The sequence below is a fragment of the Pseudorca crassidens genome, chromosome 7 (assembly GCF_039906515.1).
Source record: "Pseudorca crassidens isolate mPseCra1 chromosome 7, mPseCra1.hap1, whole genome shotgun sequence".
NCBI lineage: Eukaryota > Metazoa > Chordata > Mammalia > Artiodactyla > Delphinidae > Pseudorca > Pseudorca crassidens.
The window spans coordinates 8,290,556-8,309,988 of record NC_090302.1 but is presented as its reverse complement, the minus strand read 5'-3'; the positions used below and the strand labels follow the sequence as shown (position 1 = coordinate 8,309,988).

General features: G+C 43.6%; 1 protein-coding gene across 2 annotated transcripts in view; it reads left to right on the top strand.

The window, feature by feature from the left end:
* Nucleotides 1-3,150: 3,150 nt before the first annotated feature.
* The window catches only part of STXBP1 (syntaxin binding protein 1), a 72,234-nt gene continuing 55,951 nt past the window's right edge, over nucleotides 3,151-19,433 (top strand). The window contains exon 1 of one of the 2 annotated variants that reach the window (XM_067743235.1): nucleotides 3,151-3,348. In XM_067743235.1, coding sequence (XP_067599336.1) covers nucleotides 3,312-3,348 — 37 coding nt within the window. In that variant the 5' untranslated portion in view covers nucleotides 3,151-3,311. The remainder of the gene's footprint in view (nucleotides 3,349-19,433) is intronic. The other variant, XM_067743236.1, reaches the window with a different exon arrangement.

Genomic DNA, 19,433 nt, shown 5'->3' with positions numbered 1-19,433 from the left:
AGAGGCTGCAGGCCGCGCATGCGCAGCTACAAGCGCACCTGCCCAGCGGGCGGGCGGGGCCGCGGACCAAACCGGCGCATCCAGGGGCCACAGCCCCCCCACCCGACCCCCTCAGGCTGGAAAGGAGCAAGGGTTAGTGGACCCGCCTGAGCCCCGACTCCCAAGAGGTTCGGTTCCCGTTGCTGATACGCTCCCAGCAAGAGGTCCACACATCTAAACCTGTCCTTAGGTCAGGGCACTGCGGCTGCACCTGGGCGCTGGACGTTCTCCTCTGAGCATCAGGAAGTCGGAGCGCAAGTCCCAGGTCTGCTCTTAGAGCCGTGTGACCTTGGGCAAGTGACTTGACCTCCCTGTGCCCCTGGAAAATGTAATAATAATAGCACCGGGGGCTTCCCTGGTGGCACAGTGGTTAAGAATCCACCTGCCAATGCAGGGGACACCGGTTCGAGCCCTGGTCTGGGAAGATCCCACATGCTGCGGAGCAACTAAACCCCTGTGCCACAACTACTGAACCTGCGCTCTAGAGCCCACGAGCCACAAGTACTGAAGCCTGCGCACCCAGAGCCTGAGCTCCACAATAAGAGAGGTCACCGCAATGAGAAGCCCACGCAACCACAATGTAGAGTAGTCCCCGCTCGCCGCAACTAGAGAAAGCCGCGCGCAGAAACAAAGACCCAATGCAGCCAAAAATAATAAATAAATAAATAAATAAATAAATAATTTTTTTAAAAAAGCTCCGACCTTGTGGGGCCATAGTGAGAATTCGATGAAAATTCATGAGAGCCCTTTGTGTGGTGCCTGGCGGGTATCAAACGTACTGCATATAAAGAATACAGTGCAAAGGATAGTGCTGTGTGATGACTGAGCGAGGATTTCATCTTATCGTGCAGGTCATCACCCTGGGTCCTCAGAGGCACCCTTCTAGAGAAGCCTGGAAGTTTTATTGTCCCTGTTTCACAGATGGAGAAATCAAGGCTCAGAGATGTCAAGAGGTCTTGGAACAGGTCTTGCATTCTACATGCAGAGAGATTCCAATCCGACACTCCTGAGTCAGGGGTTCCTGAGTGAGTTCACAGTCTGTCACCCTACTCACTTTTTCAACCATCCTATTTAAAACAACGTCTGTTCTGATTTTTGCCATCCCTATTAAACATCTCAGGTACACATCCACAGGAAAGAATTTCTTTTTTTATCCTTCCGCAGAAAATAAGGAGCTGCTATGTTTTGTTTTCTGTGGCCTTTGAGGAGGTCTCCAGCAGGTTCCAGGCCACCCAAAAGTCCTGGAGTTCTGCAGCAAGGCCTACCTCTAGCAGCTTCTTTCCTACTCTGTCCCTCAGGCTCTCTTCCCTCTGGTCACACTGGTCCCTCTCTGTTCCTGGAAAAGTCAAACTCCTTTCTGACACCTTCTGTATATCCGCCTAGGACACTCTCCCCATCCCCTCTTGCTACCTTTTACTAATCTCAGGAAGCCTGCCCTGACTGCACCCTACCTGGTCCACTGGGTCAGGTGCTCTGTCATTTGCTCTCAGAATGCTCTGTCCTTCTGCTTCAGCACTTATTAGAACAGTAACTCCTTGATTCCTGTCTGTTTCCTCAGCTAGAATACTGGTTCCTTGAGGGTAGTCTCTATTGACACGTGCCAGAGGGTCAAGGAGGCAGCATGTGGTATCACAAGTGCATTCTAGTTCCCCTCACATTTACAAACTATCTCCTCCTTTTCCAAATGCAACCCAAGGCTATCAGTACCTTCCTTGGGTAAAAGGCAGAGCCCAGACATGAAGAGATGACAGGTGAACCCTTTCCCTCTCTGGGAAGCCATATGAAGGTTCTGTTAGGGTAGACTGAACTGAGGATGAGAAAATGGTCAAATCTTCATGCCCTGGGGCTGGTGGCTGAACTAGGACATGTGGCCCCTCATCCTGGCTCGGCCAGTGTTCACTGTGTGACCTTAGGAAAGTCCTCCTTTAGGCCTCAACTTCTTTAGTTGTTGCTCAGTATAAAATAATGGTTCAGAATTCAGATTCTAAAATTAGATCTTTATCACTTACTAGCAAGGCACTTATCTTCTCTGAGTCTGTTTCCCCATCTGTAAAATATTATATTTATTAATAATATAAAGGAGCTAGCTCACAGAGCTGTTCCAAAAATTTAATGAGTATTCATTGATTTTGTGACTACCAGTTCTCTTGTCCTTTTTGACTTTAAATTGGCTCAACTCATTTTTCTTTGAAGCCAGAGGGGAGCCCTGTCCCATATTTCAAAAGCAATCTCCCCTGTCAACTAAATCGAGCAAAAACTGACCTGGGACCACTTTGGTAAATGTGGACTCCAGGAAGGAGATACTGACCAGAGTCATCACACAGCATATTCCTATTCGATTTGGGACCTAAATATTTCTAGACTTTTGTTGCCCAAAGACTAGGATCGGTGTCTGCCTTGTACATGGCTGGAGCTCCAATGCCTAGAACAGCGGCTTACGTATAGTAGTGAGAGAACAATAAATATTTGCTAATGAATGAAACACAACCTGAGAGCAAATCTAGTACTCAGTTTCTGAGCCTATTTTTTTTCATCTGAAAATGGAGATTAAAAATAATGTCCAATTACTGCGAGGATTTAATGAGATGATGCATGTAAGAGCTCAGTGAATGGTGGATTTATGGATATGGGTACCCAAAGAGATAGAGATAGTGTCGATAAACCTTACGTTTTGGGGAGTGGGTACTAGTAATAAGATCTAGCTTCTGAGTTCCTTTTGTGGGCGGGGGTGTGGGGAGGGTGAGGGGTGGATGTAAGGTTCCCAGAAAGAGGTAAGACAGACCACAGCGGCGTTTCAGGAAGATGGAATGCGTCGGTAGCCTGAGGCCAGGGATTCAGGTGCGCAGGCTGCGGAGAAGATTCTTGGACCCGGCGCCCCGGGAGCGCGCGGTGTCCCGGCCGCGCGCGGCGCATGAGATTAGGGGAAGGGCGTGGCTCTCCCACCAGCCAGGGACCTCCTCGCTTCCAGCCGCAACTCGGCGGGCGGGGCCGAGCCTCCGGGCCGCAGTGTGATTGGCGGAGGCGAGCGGGTGACGCTAACGGCTGGCGCGAGACCCCGCCCCGTCCGGCCCCGCCCCCCCGCGCGCGCCGGCGGGTCGGCAGCCTCGCTCTGGCTCGCGCCGCGCCCCCGCGCCGAGTCCGCGCGTCAGTCGATCCCGAGCGCGGCTGCAGGGCGGCGGGCTGCAGCTAGCAGAGCGCGCCGACCCTAGGAGGTGCCGGTGTCCGCAGGCGTCGCGTGAGGAGGCTCGGAGCCCAGAGACTCGCGCAGCGCGATGGCCCCCATTGGCCTCAAAGCGGTGGTCGGAGAGAGTAAGTGGAGTCGGGGTCCTCCCCGCAGGCGGCGGCTACGGCTGCCCGGGAAAAGCCGGGCGCCGTACCTGCCCGCAGCGCCCCGGCCTCCGCGCTGGCCTCTCGCCCCGCTCGGCCCGGGGCTTCTGGCTGGGAGGGTCCCGTTATTCCGGCGCCGCCCTCCTCGGAGGGAAGTCCCTCCCGGCCTCCTGCGGCCCGCGTCCTCTTCCCTTCTTCCCCAGCTCTTCTCTTCCCGCATTCCTTCCCCTTCCGCCCCCCCACCTTTGCTCCATCCCTTACCCTTCATCCCACCCCTCCCCTCTTCGCCCTATCCCTCTCTTCCCTCTTTACCTCCATCTCCCTCCACCCCCATCGCTCCATCCCTCCCCCTTCACCCCTGGCACCCCATCCCTCCCCCTTCACCTCGCCTTTACCCCCTGCAGCCCATTATCCTCCCCTGCACCCCCATTCTTCACTCCCAGTACCTTCCCCTCATTTCCTCTCTCCTTTTCCTCGCCTTTATTCCCTAAGCTCCTTGATTCCACTCCTTTTCCCGTTCTCCAGTCCCTCCCTCTTTTCCACCCTCCTTCGTGAGTCGTGACGAGCGAGATCCCGGCCTGCGTCCTCCTCCCCCTTCCTCCTTCCTCCCGGGAGCCGGAGCCGCGGTCCCCGGCTGCAGAGACCCACCTGGGAGCGGCTCCGCGCGCCCTGGCTCAGACGCGCCACTCGCCCAGCCTGGGCCACTCCTGGCAGCTGGAGAGAAGCCTGTTTTCCAAAGGCTTGGCTCTGCTGGGCTGAGGCCGCCTCTCTCCTCCTCCCGATCCTGGGTCTTTGCTTCAAGGGCGGGGTCTTATCAGGGTCCTGAACTGTCTTAAATCACCCGGGAGACGAGGAAGGCTTTAGTGTGCGCGGGAGGAGTGGCCCTGCCCAGCACCGCAGTCTGCAGTCTCCCTGTTCGCAGGACTCAGCCGATGCTTGGTTTCGGGCAGTTCCAGCCACTGTTGCAGGGAGGAAATGGTTGTTCGTGGGTTTGGATGAAAGGCTCAACGTAAATGGATTTTAAAAAATGGATGGTGGAGCGTGTGGGCTGCAGCGGAGTGAGCTCTGACGGTGGTGATATTTGGAAAACGGCGTCCCCAGTGCTAAATAAGCTTGATGATCTGTGTGGGCAAATAGTGCCTCTTCAATATTTCGGCTGTTTCTTTAACAGAAAATGTGAGAGGATTGCTGTAACTTTCGCTACCTCTTTTGGAATTGAGAGAATTAAAAGTGGACTTTGTGGGAGAGGATAAAAAAGGAAATAGAATAAAAATGGTGGAAATTAGTTTCCTTTCCAATGATTCTGTCATATTAGAGCAATTCCTCTCGCTCGCTCTCTCTCTGGTTGTCAAATGTTTTTGACTGTAATGGTCCTTTTGAGGCATCATAATTGTTTCTTCTTCCTTATTCCTTTCGTTGGTATATAGAAAATATTCCCCATTGTACAACCTTATCTGACCTATTACACCAGAAGAAAATTGTTGTAAAAACTGAACCCCCAAATGAGCAAGTTTTTAAAAAAGTGTCCACGATAATTATCACCTGCCTTCCCCATGCGGTAAAGGTTCTGAATCACATACCTTCTATTTTTAAAGGCCAATCGAAGCGTTTAGGGCTGGAAGGACCCATAGGGATCCTTTAATGTCAACACGCTCATTTTACCCTTGGGAAAGAAATGGAGGCTCAGAGCAGTTAAATGAGTTGCCAAAATCAGTGTTAATTAATTTTTCAAAAACCTGGTGTCCATTTCCTTGCAGCATTAGTAAAAAATAACTTTCTTCATTGTTCTAGATATACCATTTCCTTCCAGTATGCTTTTTAAAGGGTGTGAAATGTGGATTGTTATGTTACATTCTTTTAAATGTTATATTTGAATAAGGTGCTTTTTAAAACAAAATCCCGAAAACAGGTGTTACAGAAATCACGTTTTTGCATCCTTTTGCCGTGACCCTTGTTCATGCAGGTAGCTCCCCCCAACTTTTAGAAGCAAGTATCAAAAAAAAAAATTAATATGCAATATGGTCAAAATTTATTTTCTGAAATAAAGCAAAGCCACTGTTTACAAAAATCAAACCAATTTTACATGAAGTTGGTGAATGTGTGAACAGCATTCTACTTCTATAACAATTGAGTTAGGTATAAATTTTAGAAAAAATATTTTTGCAATTCTTTGTCAGTGACACAAAGAATTCTGTTAATTCTGACTCCTAATTTCAGATGGGGTTTCTAGCTTTGCCTTTTTCCTCTAAAAATAGGAGTAAAACAAAGATGTTTTTTAACCAACACGCACCGGTTTAAATGTCATCTTCACAGCCTGGTCTTCCCGGTCTAAATTAACACCTCATAGTCACTGTTTATCATATTCCCTAATTTTATTTTCTTCATAGCACTTAAAATGATCTGAAGTGATATTGTTTCATTTTTTGTTTTTTTGGTTGGTGGGTTTTTTGTCTGTTTGTTTTTGTTTTTTGGTACTTGTTTGATTGTTTCATCCACTTGAATGTTGCTTCCGGGAGAGAATGGTCTTTATCTGATATGTTCATCCCTGTATCCCATACCAAAAACAGTGGCTGGTCATAGTTGGTAGTCAATAAATATTCATGGAATGAATCAGTGTTCTTAAGGATATGATTGAGAGGAAGGTAAATGTAGTTTTTGGCTTCCTGTCACATCTTTCTAAGTTGAGTTTTAGAGTGGCGGTAGGTACAGACACAACAAAAGTAGAGGAGATGGGTGTTAGCTGTTCATTCAACAAAGGTTTGTTCAGAGCCTGGTAGGAATTATGGGGGAATACAGGGACACTAAAATGTGGCACAGTGTCACACTTTTATGACAGACACAGACAATCCTGAGATGCCCTCCCTGTCACTCCCCTGACATACTTAAGGTATAACCAGTGTATTGCACTTCTTTGTGTTGGTCTCCAACTAGACCAGAAGCTCTTTCATGGGAGAGTAGGACCTCATCTTATTCTTAAGTCTGTCTGGTTTGTTTGTTTGTTTTTTTTGAATATGTATACTCCTTTTTTTTCTTTTTCTTCTTTTTTAAATTGGGGTATAGTTGCTTAACAATGTTGTGTTAGTTTCTGCTGTACAGTGAAGTGAATCAGCTATATGCATATATATCCCCTCTTTTTTCTTCCCATTTAGGCCACCACAGAGCATTGAGTAGAGTTCCCTGTGGTATACAGCAGGTTCTCATTAGTTATCTATTTTATACATATTAGTATATATATGTCAATCTCAATCTCCCAATTCATCCCACCCCTGCCTTTCCCCCCTTGGTGTCCATATGTTTGTTCTCTACATCTGTGTCTCTATTTCTGCCTTGCAAACAGGTTCATCTGTACCATTTTCCTAGATTCCTAGATTCCACATATGTGCGTTAAGATACGATATTTGTTTTTCTGTTAAGTCTGTCTTTAGTGTGAGAGTTAGTGCTTAAATGTTGGATGAATGACTTAATCTTTATGTATAGCGATTCAGAGAATGGGCTCTGGATTTGAACTAGCTGGGATAAAATTCTGATCTACCACTATTAGCTGTGTGACTTTGGTAAATAATGGAACCCTTTTGTGCTTCAATTTCTTCATCTATAAAATGGGTAATAATAGCACCTACCTTATGTGGTTCTATGAGTATTAAATGAGGTAATGCAGGTATAGCGTCTGATACAGTTCTTGACACACAGTAAATTCAGTCAATATTATCATTATGAAAAGATCAACAAAGAGGTTCAGTACAAATGTTAGAGGATTTCAAGAAGAGATAGAATACTTCTTTCCTGGGGGGCCAGGGTTTTGGGGGAGAAAGTGGAGTCTTCGGTAAACTTCTTGAACGAGGTACAAATGAGCTGGAAAATGGAAGAATAGACCTGAAGAATATATGGATGATTTGTAACCTGACCCAACTTCTGTTTCCAGTTCTACTCATTTCTTCACTTATTTTTTCTTTTCTTTCTATAAAATGTAGTTTTTTTTCTTTCTTTCTTTTTTTCTGCTGTTGACTTTGCAAAGAGATTGTAAGAGAAAGGAGAATTTCATTTATTTTTTATTTTTTTTTTTTTTTTTTCGGTACATGGGCCTCTTACTGTTGTGGCCTCTCCCATTGCAGAGCACAGGCTCCGGACGCGCAGGCCCAGCGGCCATGGCTCACCGGCCCAGCCACTCCGCGGCATGTGGGATCTTCCCGGACCAGGGCACGAACCCGTGTCCCCTGCATCGGCAGGCGGACTCTCAACCACTGCGCCACCAGGGAAGCCCGAGAATTTCATTTTTTAAAAATAATTTTTGAATTTTATTTTATTTATTTTTTTATACAGCAGGTTCTTATTAGTCATCAATTTTCATTTATTTTAAATTTTAGAATTTCACTTATTTTTTTATGCGGGTTCTTATTAGTTTTTTTTTTTTTTTTTTTCCGGTACGTGGGCCTCTCACTGCCGTGGCCTCTCCCGTTGCGGAGCACAGGCTCCGGACGCGCAGGCCCAGCGGCCATGGCTCACCGGCCCAGCCACTCAGCGGCATGTGGGATCTTCCCGGACCAGGGCACGAACCTGTGTCCCCTGCATCGGCAGGCGGACTCCCAACCACTGCACCACCAGGGAAGCCCTAGTTATCCATTTTATACATATTAGTGTATATATCTCAGTCTCAATCTCGAAAATTTCATTTTTTTCGAGACATTGTTTTATCTAGTTTATGTTAATGGATGATGTTTCAATTATGTAAATCCATGTTGTAATCCAAAATTTACTCGTTCCCTGAAGTTTTGTCAGTGTGTTTCAAAGATGCAAGGATTACAAAATGTACTGTTTTTCTTGTTTCCTCGCTGTTAGCAATTTCTCCTCATGTTAGTTTATAAGAATCACATTCTTTTGGAAAAGAATGTAGTTTCAATTTGTGTATTAAATATATTACATAGCTTTTTCAGATGGAGTCCTGGGTCATAGGATGTTTTAGAAGTTGAGAGGACACCTACATTGAAGCAGTTTTCATTCATTCTTACACTTTTTTTGTAAAGAAACTTTGGTTAGCATACAGATAATTTAAGTGTTATATTTTGAAATATATTAAATACATGTTGCATTTTTTCATTTCTAAATTAAGGTATAATTTGCATAAGTAAAATTTACCCTTTTTAGTGAACAGTTCTTCAAATTTCAGCCATTACATACAGTCATATAGTCACTACCATAATCAAAATACAGAACAGGTCATCATCCCCCAGATTCCCTTGTACAGCCCCTTTATGGTCATCCTGCCCTCCCACCCTCAGGCCTGGCAACCACTGAACTGTTTTCTGTTCCTATATGTTTGCCTTTTCCAGAATGTCATTATCAATGGAATCATACAGTATGTAGCTTTTTGAATGTGCCTTCTTTAAATTAGCATAATGCATTTGACAGTCATCCATGTTGCATATATCTGTAGTTTGTCCCTTCTCATTGCCAACTACTCTTCTGTTGTACGAATGTACTACAGTTTCTCCATTCCCCAGCTAAAGGGCATTTGAGTTATTCACTTTCTGGGCAATTGCAAATGCTTCTATAACGCTTCTAGAAGCAGTCACAGGTTTTGTGTGAACATATCACTTGGATATGTAAATACCTAGGAGTGGGATTAATGGGTTGTATGATAAGTGTGTGTTTAACTTTATAAGAAACTGTCAAATTGTTTTCCAGAGTGGCTATACCGTTTTACATTTTTCACCAGCATCCTTGTTAGTCCTTGGTATTGTCAGTTTAAAAAATTTTATCCATTCTCAGAGGTAGTGGTGTCTTATGATTTTAATTTGCATTTTCCTAATGACTAATAGTGTTAAGCATTTTTTCATGTGTTTATTTGCCATCTGTGTATCTTCTTTGGTGAAATGTCCAAATCTTTTGCATATTTTTTATAGGGTTGTCTGTTTTCTTATTATTTTAGTTTTGATAGGTCTTTATGTATTCTGGGTACATTTCTTTCATCAGATATGTGAGTTACAAATATTTTCTCACAGTTTGTGACTTGTCTTTTCATTCTATTAACAGTATTTTTTTTTTTTTTTTGCGGTACGCGGGCCTCTCACTGTTGTGGCCTCTCCCGTTGCGCAGCACAGGCTCCGGACGCGCAGGCTCAGCGGCCATGGCTCACGGGCCCAGACGCTCCGCAACATGTGGGATCTTCCCGGACTGGGGCACGAACCCGCGTCCCCTGCATCGGCAGGCGGACTCTCAACCACTGCGCCACCAGGGAAGCCCAACAGTATTTTTCAGAGAGCAGAAGTTCTTAATTTTTATGAAGTCCAATTTATCAATTTTTTCTTTTATGGATTGTACTTTTGGTATCCTATCTAAGAAATCTCTGCCTAACCCAAGTTCACAAAAATTTTCTGTTTGTTTTTTCCTGTGTTTTCATCTAGATGTTTTATAGTTTTAGGCTTTATATTTAGTCTTTGATCCATTTTGAGTTAATTTTATATATTGTGAGCTATGATCAAAGTTCATTTTTGTATATATGTAAATTTTTTTGTTTGTGAGTGTCTATTTGTTCCAGCACCATTTGTTGAAAAGACTATCCTTTTCCCCCATTGAACTGTTTTTGTTCTTTGTTGAGAATCAATTGACCATGTTTGGGTGGGTCTATTTTTGGACTCCCTGTTCTATTTCTTGACCTATATGTATGCTTTCACTAACACTCATTCTGACTCAATTACTGTAGCTTTAAAGTAAGACTGGAAACCGGATATTGTGAGTCCTCCAGCTTTGTTTTTCTTTTTCAAAATTGTTTTGCTTCTTTTGGTTCATTTGCTTTTCCATATAAATTTTAGAATGAGCTTGTCAATTTCTATTTAAAAAATTCCTCTGGGATTCTGTTTGGAATTGTCTTGAATCTATAGATTGGTTTGGGGAGAATTGATGTTTTAACAAATTTTTAATATTCTAGTTTCTTTGCTGTATTGCAATGTGAAAATAAAAATTCTTAACTTCACAAATAAGGGAGCAACTGTATGATAAGGAGAATTGCAGATAGTTTAGCGAGGTTGCAGGACACAATGTCAATTTACAAAAATATATTGTATTTCTATATACTATCAATGAACAATTAGAAATTGAAATCTAAAATAGTATCATTTATAGTAGAACAAAAACCATGAAATACTTGGGTGTAAATCTAAAAGAATGTGTTCTAGATCTGTGTGCTGAAAGTTACAAAATACTGATGAAAGTTAGCAGAGCTTAAATAAATGCAGAGATATACTATGTTCATGGATTGGAGGAATTTATGTTATACTTATTATTTTTGAAACGTGTTTTCAGTTCTCTTGGTTAGATGCCTAGGAATAGATTGCTGGGACATATGGTAATTAACTTTCTGAGGAACTGCCAAACAGTTTTCCAAAGTGACTGCACCATTGTACATTCCCACCAGCAGTGTATGAGGGCTCCTATTTCATAATATCCTTACCAGCACTTTTTGTTATCTGTCTTTTTGATTATAGCCATCCTAGTGGGTGTGAAGTATCCCATTGCGGTTTTGATTTGCATTTCCTTAACAGCTAGTGATGTTGAGCATTTTTTCATGTGCTTATTGACCATTTGTATATATTCTTTGGAGAGATGTCTACACAAACCCTTTGCCCATTTTTATTTATTTAAAAATTTATTTATTTATTTATTTCTATTTTTATTTATGGCTGCATTGGGTCTTCGTTGCTGTGCGTGGGCTTTCTCTAGTTACGGCGAGTGGAGGCTACTCTTTGTTGTGGTGCACGTGCTTCTCATTGTGGTGGCTCCTCTTGTTGCAGAGCACGGGCTCAAGGCGTGTGGGCTCAGTAGTTGTGGCTCACGGGCTCTAGGTGCATGGGCTTCAGTAGTTGTGGCATGTGGGCTCTAGAGTGCAGACTCAGTAGTTGTGGTGCACAGGCTTAGTTGCTCCGTGGCATGTGGGATCTTCCTGGACCAGGGCTCAAACCGATGTCCCCTTCATTGGCAGGCAGATTCTTAACCACTGTGCCACCAGGGAAGCCCTTTTCTGTGTACTTTTAATAAAAACTACTTATTCTTGTTATAACTCTCATCCTGTGTCCTTTTAGACAATTCATTTATATTTTAAAAATTGTTTTTGAATGGTCACATTGTATCTTCATTCCTAGTTTATTAATTAAAAGTATCATATTTTTGCAACACCTCACTTTTCAAAAGGATTCTAATATGGTAGTCTTACAGTTAATAAAAATAATTTGTTAGTTATAATTGTGATGAGAATTACAAAGGAATGATACAGGGCACTAGTCTGGTGTAGGTCTGGGGACGTTAGAGAAAGCTTCCCTAAGGAAGTTGACATCCAAATTACTTCCTTTTAGTTCCAGCTTACTAAGAGTTTTTGTTTTGTTTTTAAAACCAGGCTTAGCTACTGGTTTAGTTTCTTTTGAAACGATCATATAGTTTTTCTTATTTAATCTAGTAATGTAATATAATTAATTCATTATAATATTGAGCAATCATTCATTGCATTTCTGAGATAAACTTACTTGTTAGACATGCAGTATTCTTTTTCAGTGTTATTAAATTCTACTTATTATTTTTACGTTTATATTCATTAGCACTGGAGCCTTCTTGTTGTTCTTTGATCATTCCAAGTATGTTCCCACCTCAGGAACCTTTGTTGTTACCTATGTCTGAAATGTTCTTCCTTCAGATATCTGCATGCTTGTTCCCTTAATTCCTTTAGGTCTCTGGTCAAATACCACCTCACCAGTGAGGTCTCCTCTGACTACTTTATATAAAATTGAAATTCCCCCTACTTTCTCATCCCCCTCACCATGTCAAATCTGACATTTCATACTTACTGTTTTCTTTGTTTTTTTTTTAAATCTTGGTCTCCACCAGCAAAATGTAAGCTCCGTGAGAGCATAGCCTTTGTTTTGTTCCCTTCTGTATCCCCAGCACCTAGAACAATGCTGGTACACAGTGGGCACTCAAGAAATATTTGGAATGAACAGCTGAATACTATGTATTTTATGTGTGTGTGTGTGTGTGTGTGTGTGTGTGTGTGTGTGTGTGTGTGTGTATAATTCCTCTCTCCCGTCTTTTTCAGATCTTCTGCATCAGAGTTTGTCTCTCCTTAACTGAATTGGGAAGTTTCTTATCTTTTTGCATGTTCCAGAATAGATCAAATAACATGGGCATTCCTTTCCCTGAATGTTAGGAATGATTTATCCATAAAACTATTTGAATTTGTTGCTTTTTGGGGGGGAAGAGGATAAATATTTGACAGTCTTTTAATTATGATTTATTTATTCAGTCTTCAGCTTCTTGAATCAATTTTGGCAATTTATATTTTCGTATAAAATAGGCCTTTCAACCTAAAATTTTCAAATTTATTAACTTTAAATTAGATTTGTATAATTTAAAAAATATCTTCTGTGTCGGTAGTTGCGATCTCTTTTCTCATTCTACCCTGTTAGTATTATTATTTTCATGGAAATACTTGGTAGTGATTTGTCTATTTTAATTGTCTTTTAAAAAACTCAGTTTCTTTCTTCTGTGGGGTGTGTGTGTGTGTGTGTTCTTATTCTAATTTCTTGAATCAAATGCTTGGTTAACTTTTTTCTAATAAAAGCATCTAAGGATATGAGTTGTCATTTGAGTACAGCTTTGGTTGAATCCCAGAGGCTCCCCACCCTCCCCTCTCCACTGCCCCCCTGTAGTTTTTTAATATGCAGTATTCTTGCCGTTTATTTCTAAACACAGTCTTCTTTGTTTTGGACTAAATGTCACTCTTATGATAGGGTGATAAGTAGTTTAATTTGGGATAAAATTTCGATGAGAAGCAGTTTGCGACTCGGGGATCATCCATGTGTCACCCATCAGATGTAAGAGAGCATATCTACCACAGGATCCAAAGAGGGCTTTCTGAATATGCACTAAAAGATTTTCCCTCTGGTGTTTTTGGCACATAGCACCTCTTAGACAAACAGGGGTTTGGCTGCTAATGAAGAATCTTTTCTTTAGTGGAGTAGTCAGGCCAAATTGTGAAGTTATCACTGGCAACTCAACAGCCATAAATTGTGAACCCCAGTCCTGTGGCTTGCCTCTGTGAGACGTGCTTGGAGAATCCCCAAGGCGAGCCTCTGATTTGATTACTTCAATCGGTTTCTCCTGTGAAGGGCTGTTGCTAGCACTGAAGTTAGGGCGAGATAGTCAAGACTTCATCTGAATTGCAGCAAGTATGAGTTTTACTTGCTTTTTGTCCCCAGGCTTTTATTATTATTATTATTATTATTATTTTTGCGGTACGCGGGCCTCTCACTGTTGTGGCCTCTCCCGTTGCGGAGCACAGGCTCCGGACGCGCAGGCTCAGCAGCCATGGCTCACGGGCCCAGCCGCTCTGCGGCATGTGGGATCTTCCCTGACCGGGGCACGAACCCGTGTCCCCTGCATCGGCAGGCGGACTCTCAACCACTGCGCCACCAGGGAAGCCCCCCAGGCTTTTTTTTTTTTTTTTTTTTTTTTAATTTAAAAAAAAAAAGTCAGTGCGAAGCAGTGTTGTGGAGTGGAAAGAGTTCTAGGCTAGAAGTCAGAACATCCAGCTGACAGTCCCAGTTCCAACCCCTAGTGGCTGGGTGACCTGGACATGTTAGTTAACATCTTTTTCAATTGGAAATTCTAATCCCAGCATCACAGAATTCTTTGAAGGCTTGCATTAAATAATAATCAAAAAAAATTGCTCAGAAAACAATGAGTCATTATAAGGAGTTATTATCACTTTACAGATATAATTACGGAGATAAGTTTGTCTGCTCAAGGTTATGAGTAAGTCCTTAGCAGAGTCGAGGAAACAAATTGCTCATAGCTTTGATAGACACAGGATCTAGTAATCACCGGATAACAGCCAGCTGTTGCCCGCTCATTGCTCTTTGGGAAAGTGTGCGTTGGTTAAAACAAAGCTTCTGATATACACCGATCTGATCTTAATATATGTCTTTGGGGCTCCAAAGTAAGAATAACTGCTAATGGCTCAAATTGCAAGCTCTCACAGGGCAGATCTCCAATATTCCTTTCTTTCTGTTTCTTATATGCTGATGGTATTTCACTTCAAATGTCTACTAATGATTTGGCCTAACAGCTGACCTCGTAGGAAGTAAATGAGATATTAAGTAATTATTGCACTAGGAGAGCCTATTTTATTCTTGGGAGCCAAAAAATTTAGAGAGATGTGGAGAAAAGTAGAGAAAAACAAACAATTTTTTTAAAAAATCATTGGAGCCTAGCTGTGAAGAGACGGGTTTGAATCAGAGACTCCAGCAGTCACTCCTTGTTTGGAGGACTTCTGAGATGCCAGAGAAACCCAGGACCATACATTATGGCTTGTTTCCATTTCAGCATGCTTTGGTGGGTTCTGGGACCAAGGGTTTTGTTCATTTAGCCAAAGTTTATGCGGTCATTCCTATGTGCGAGAAGCTGTGCGGGAGCTGCAGATGTAATGGTGTATAAGGAGACCTGGTCCTAGTGAGATTCAGACAGGTAATGGTAAAACATTGCCGTAAGTGCCCTGAGAGGGGCACTATGGTGTGGTGATGTTGGAGCACGTGGTGGAGGCCCCACCCCACAAGGCCTGGGTACTGAGGGAGGCTGAGGGAGACTCGGAGGATGTGGAGAAGCTGGCCAAGAGGAGGGTGGTGGTGATGGGGCATGGGGGACAGTAAGTCACATAGAGAAATACCCAGGCTTGGCAAGAAAATGAGAAGGCTGGAGGCTGGCTGGAGCTGGGGGCCAAGGGAGTATGCACAGAGAAGTTGGAGAGGTGCCCGGGGCTTCCCTGTGCTTGTGAAGGAACTTTATCCCTATTCCAGGAGCACTGGGACACCACTGAAGGCTTTAAGTCAGGGAGAGACACGGCTTAGAAAGACCTCTGGCTGCTGTGTGGAGGCTGGATGGAGGGTTCAATTAGGAGCTATGGTGGTGGTCCAGGCTGGAGGTGGTGGCGGGGGGATGGAGAAGTAGTGGCAGGTGGCGAGAAGTAAAGTGACTTGAAGGAGTCTTCAGAGGTAGAAGTGTCAGGTTATGGTGATTGATTGGATGCAGAGGGTGAGGAGAAGGAGTTGGGGAAGATTCCCACTTTTCCGGCTTTGACGACCTATTGGAAGGCCGCAACATTCACTGAAACATGAAAGAAGGAGCAGAAGCAGGTTTGCTGGGGAACGTTTCCTTTTGCGAGCGTTGTGCTTCTGGTGCCTATGGACTGTCTAAGGGCAGATGTGCAGGAGGTCTGGGATGGAGATTAGGGTTGGGGCGTCATCAGGTGTTGGAAAGAGTCAAGAGTGGGTCGGGGGCTTCCCTGGTGGCGCAGTGGTTAAGAATCCGCGTGCCAATGCAGGGGACACGGGTTCGAGCCCTGGTCCAGGAAGATCCCACATGCCGTGGAGCAGCTAAGCCCATGAGCCACAACTACTGAAGCCCACGTGCCTAGGGCCCATGCTCTGCAACAAGAGAAGCCACTGCAATGAGAAGCCCACGCACCGCAACAAAGAGTAGCCCCCACTTGCCAGAATTAGAGAAAGCCTGCATGCAGCAGTGAAGACCCAAGGCAGCCAAAAATTAAATAAAATTAAAAAAAAAAAAAAAAGAGTGAGTCAGATCACAGAGGAGACGGTGCAGGGTGAGAAGAGGGCCTGGGTTCACCCCTGAGAGACACAGACATTTACAGCCAGGTACAGGAAGAGAAGCCAGCAGGTTTGAGAGTCAGGAGGGAAGGGAGGCTAGCAGAGCAGTGTCTACGATTTTGTGGCTCCCAGGGTCCACCCTCAAATCATCCCAAAGCAAGCCTGAGCCTTCACTCAGTGATGAGCCTCCAGTCTCTAGGCTGGGGGGCTTGGCAGTTGGAAACTTTTCAGGACTTACTCTTGCTGTGGTGTTTCCCCTGTGTCTTAAAGTCAGTCCTTGCCTGTCTGAACCTTGTTGTTCAGGATTGTTTTGAGGAGGAAAGAGGAAATGATTATAGCCACTCATAGTGCAAGGCTCTGAGGATTTCGGGTATCATGCTGTGTCAAGAGGCCATCAAATCGGTGGGGGTAGGGTTGTGGTGTGATGGATTGGGAGATTGGGACTGACAGATATACACTACTACGGACGTATCCGTAAAGTAGATAACTAATGAGAACAGACTGTATGGCACAGGGAACTCTACTCAGTGCTCTGTGGTGACCTAAATGGGAAGGAAATCCAAGGAAGAGGGGATATCTGTATACATGTGGCTGATTCACTTTACTGTACACCAGAAACTAACACAACATTGTAAAGCAACTATACTCCCATTAAAAAAAAAAAAAAAGATGCCATCAAATCATAGAATCTTCAGTCTGGGAAGAATTGTGGGAGCATCTAGTCCAGCCTCATCCGGAGCAGGAAGTAGGTTGTACTAGTCTGCTGGATGAATGGCATTGGCAGATCTTCCTTCTCCATGGCTGTTGGGGACAAGCAGTATTATTTTTATGTCCTGTGTCAGCGTAGATTCACAATGACAAGGATAAGCTGCTAGGAGTGTCACAATGGTAAGGGCGGGAAGGCTGCTTGTACTGTGTTTAGAGGGAGCTCGGGACTTCCCAGCTAATTCTAATCCACTTTCAGATGATCCTCGTGAACTTTCCTTAATGGCAGTAGGAACAAAGCTGCTCCTGTTTGGCAGCTGAGGGGGAAAGGAAGAACCTTTACACTTAGATGATCTTCAGAGCCCCTACTCTGGCAGTGACGGGGTGAAGAGGGCTCGCTGACCTTCTCTCGTAGTTTTTCTTCACCCATCCTCTGAGCCTTGGCGTAGCCAGGAGTTGAAGCAAAGAGGCCTTTCCCTGGTCTCTGGACACATCAATATTGTTGGTACTAGTTGCTAGGGATTTGAAGAAAATAAAACATTGGCTCTGAACAAGAGTCCCCCTCTGCTCCCTGTGAATTTCACACTCTAGGCTTTTAACAATAGACTACTGTGAGGTGAACCCCTTAAAATTACTCAGTCGACAGATCTCATCATCTTTTGGATAAAAGTACTTCAGGATTTTAAGATGAGGCAATCATGTGGCCACCGAGAGTTTTCTGGTTTGCTTTCCCTCACATAATCTTGGGGAAAGGGGTCACCTTGAACTTTACTGTTTTGACTGCATCATGGGGTGTCCTCTGTCTCTTTCTCCTACTTACCGTTTAAGGAATTTGAAACTCTAGTTAGAGTAATAAGCTTTTTCGAGCTTTCGCTCAGACTGAAAGATCTGGTCGGTTTCTCATAGAGAGGTAATACTCATTCTTCCTCTGCCCCCCAATCCCTTATTAAGAGAAATTTCCAACATACTGGAAAGTTGAAAGAATAGGGTAATGATTACCCACCTATCTTCTACCTAGATTTCACAATGGTTAACCTCTTGCCATCTTTATTTTTATCTCTCTACACAAATGCTTTTTATTAAAGGTTAGGGTTACAAGTTAGACATTGCAGAAGAAAAAATTAGTGAACTTGAAGTCAAAGCAATAGAAACTATTCAAAGTGAAACATAGAAAAAAGACTGGGGGAATAAAAACAAGAGAGTATCAGCAAGATGTGAGACAATGTCAAGGAGCCTAATATATATAAAGGTGAAAAGAATGGGGGGGTCAGAAACAATATTTGAAAAAATATTAGCTGAACATTTTCCAAATTTGATGAAAACGATAAACTCTTAGATTGAAGACTTCCAATGAAACCCAAGCATAAGCAACGTGAAGAAATCTACACCAAGGCACATCATAACCAAAACTGCTTAAGGGCTTCCCTGGTGGCGCAGTGGTTGAGGGTCCGCCTGCCGATGCAGGGGACGTGGGTTCGTGCCCCGGTCTGGGAGGATCCCACATGCCGCGGAGCGGCTGGGCCCGTGAGCCATGGCCGCTGAGCCTGCGCGTCTGGAGCCTGTGCTCCACAATGGGAGAGGTCACAGCAGTGAGAGGCCCGCGTAACGCAAAAAAAAAAAAAAAAAAAAAAAAACTGCTTAAAAGCAGTGATAAAAAGCAAAATGCTTAATGAGCCAGAGAGCAAAGACACATTATGTACAGAACAGAGATAAAGATGGCAGCACATTTCTTGTCAGAAACAATGTAAGCTCAAAGGCAGCAGAGCACTGTCTTTAAAGGACTGAAAGATACAAAATATTAGCATAGAATTTTATACCCAGAGAATATATCCCTCAGCAACAAAGCAAGATAAACACTTTCAAAAAAGTTGAAAGACTTCATCACCAGCAGATCTGCACTACATGAAATGAGACCACAGGGAAACCTGGTTCTATGCAACAGAATAATGAGCCCTGGACGTGGTAAACATGTGGTAAAAATAAAGCCACGTTCCTGCAGAGACTGGCAGTCTTCCTCTAGTGCATCCCCAGTACCCTGGACTTCCATTCACCATCCTCCTGGGATTTTTCTCACCTCTCTTGTTTTGAATTGTCCTGTCTCTTGTATTTTGTGTCTTCCTTTCTTGGTTTACTCTCTCCTGTTTTGGTGGAGCTCATCTCCCAGGAGCTTCCGAGAAAAGGGAGGTAATTTTATTGAGACCTTGCATGTCTGAAAATATCTATTTTACCCTCATATTTCATTGACGGTTTGGAGGAGTGTAGAATTCTACATTGGAAATTGTTTGCGTTTAGAATTTTGAAGACATGGCTCTACTGTCATCTTAATTTCCAGTGTTGCCTTTGAGAAGTTTTTGAAGCCATTGGGTTCCTGATCTTTTGTACATATCCCATGTCGTCCCCTCTGAAACTTTCACTCTGTCCCCAGTGTTCTGTACTTTCATGGTAATTTGCCTTGGTATTTGTCTGTTCTTATCCATTGTGCAAGACCAGGTTCAGGAAACTTTTTGTATAAAGGGCCCTGTGTTTAAATACTTCAGTTTTTGTGGTTCATATATGATCTCTGCCACTTCTTCTTTTTTCCCACCCCTTTAAAAGTGTAAAGGTCTGTACAGAAACAGGCGGCAGGCTTAATTTAGCCCATGGGCCACAGTTTGCTGGATATTCATTGGGCCCCTTCAGTTTAGCAACTTATGCTGTTTACTTCTGGGAAAATTT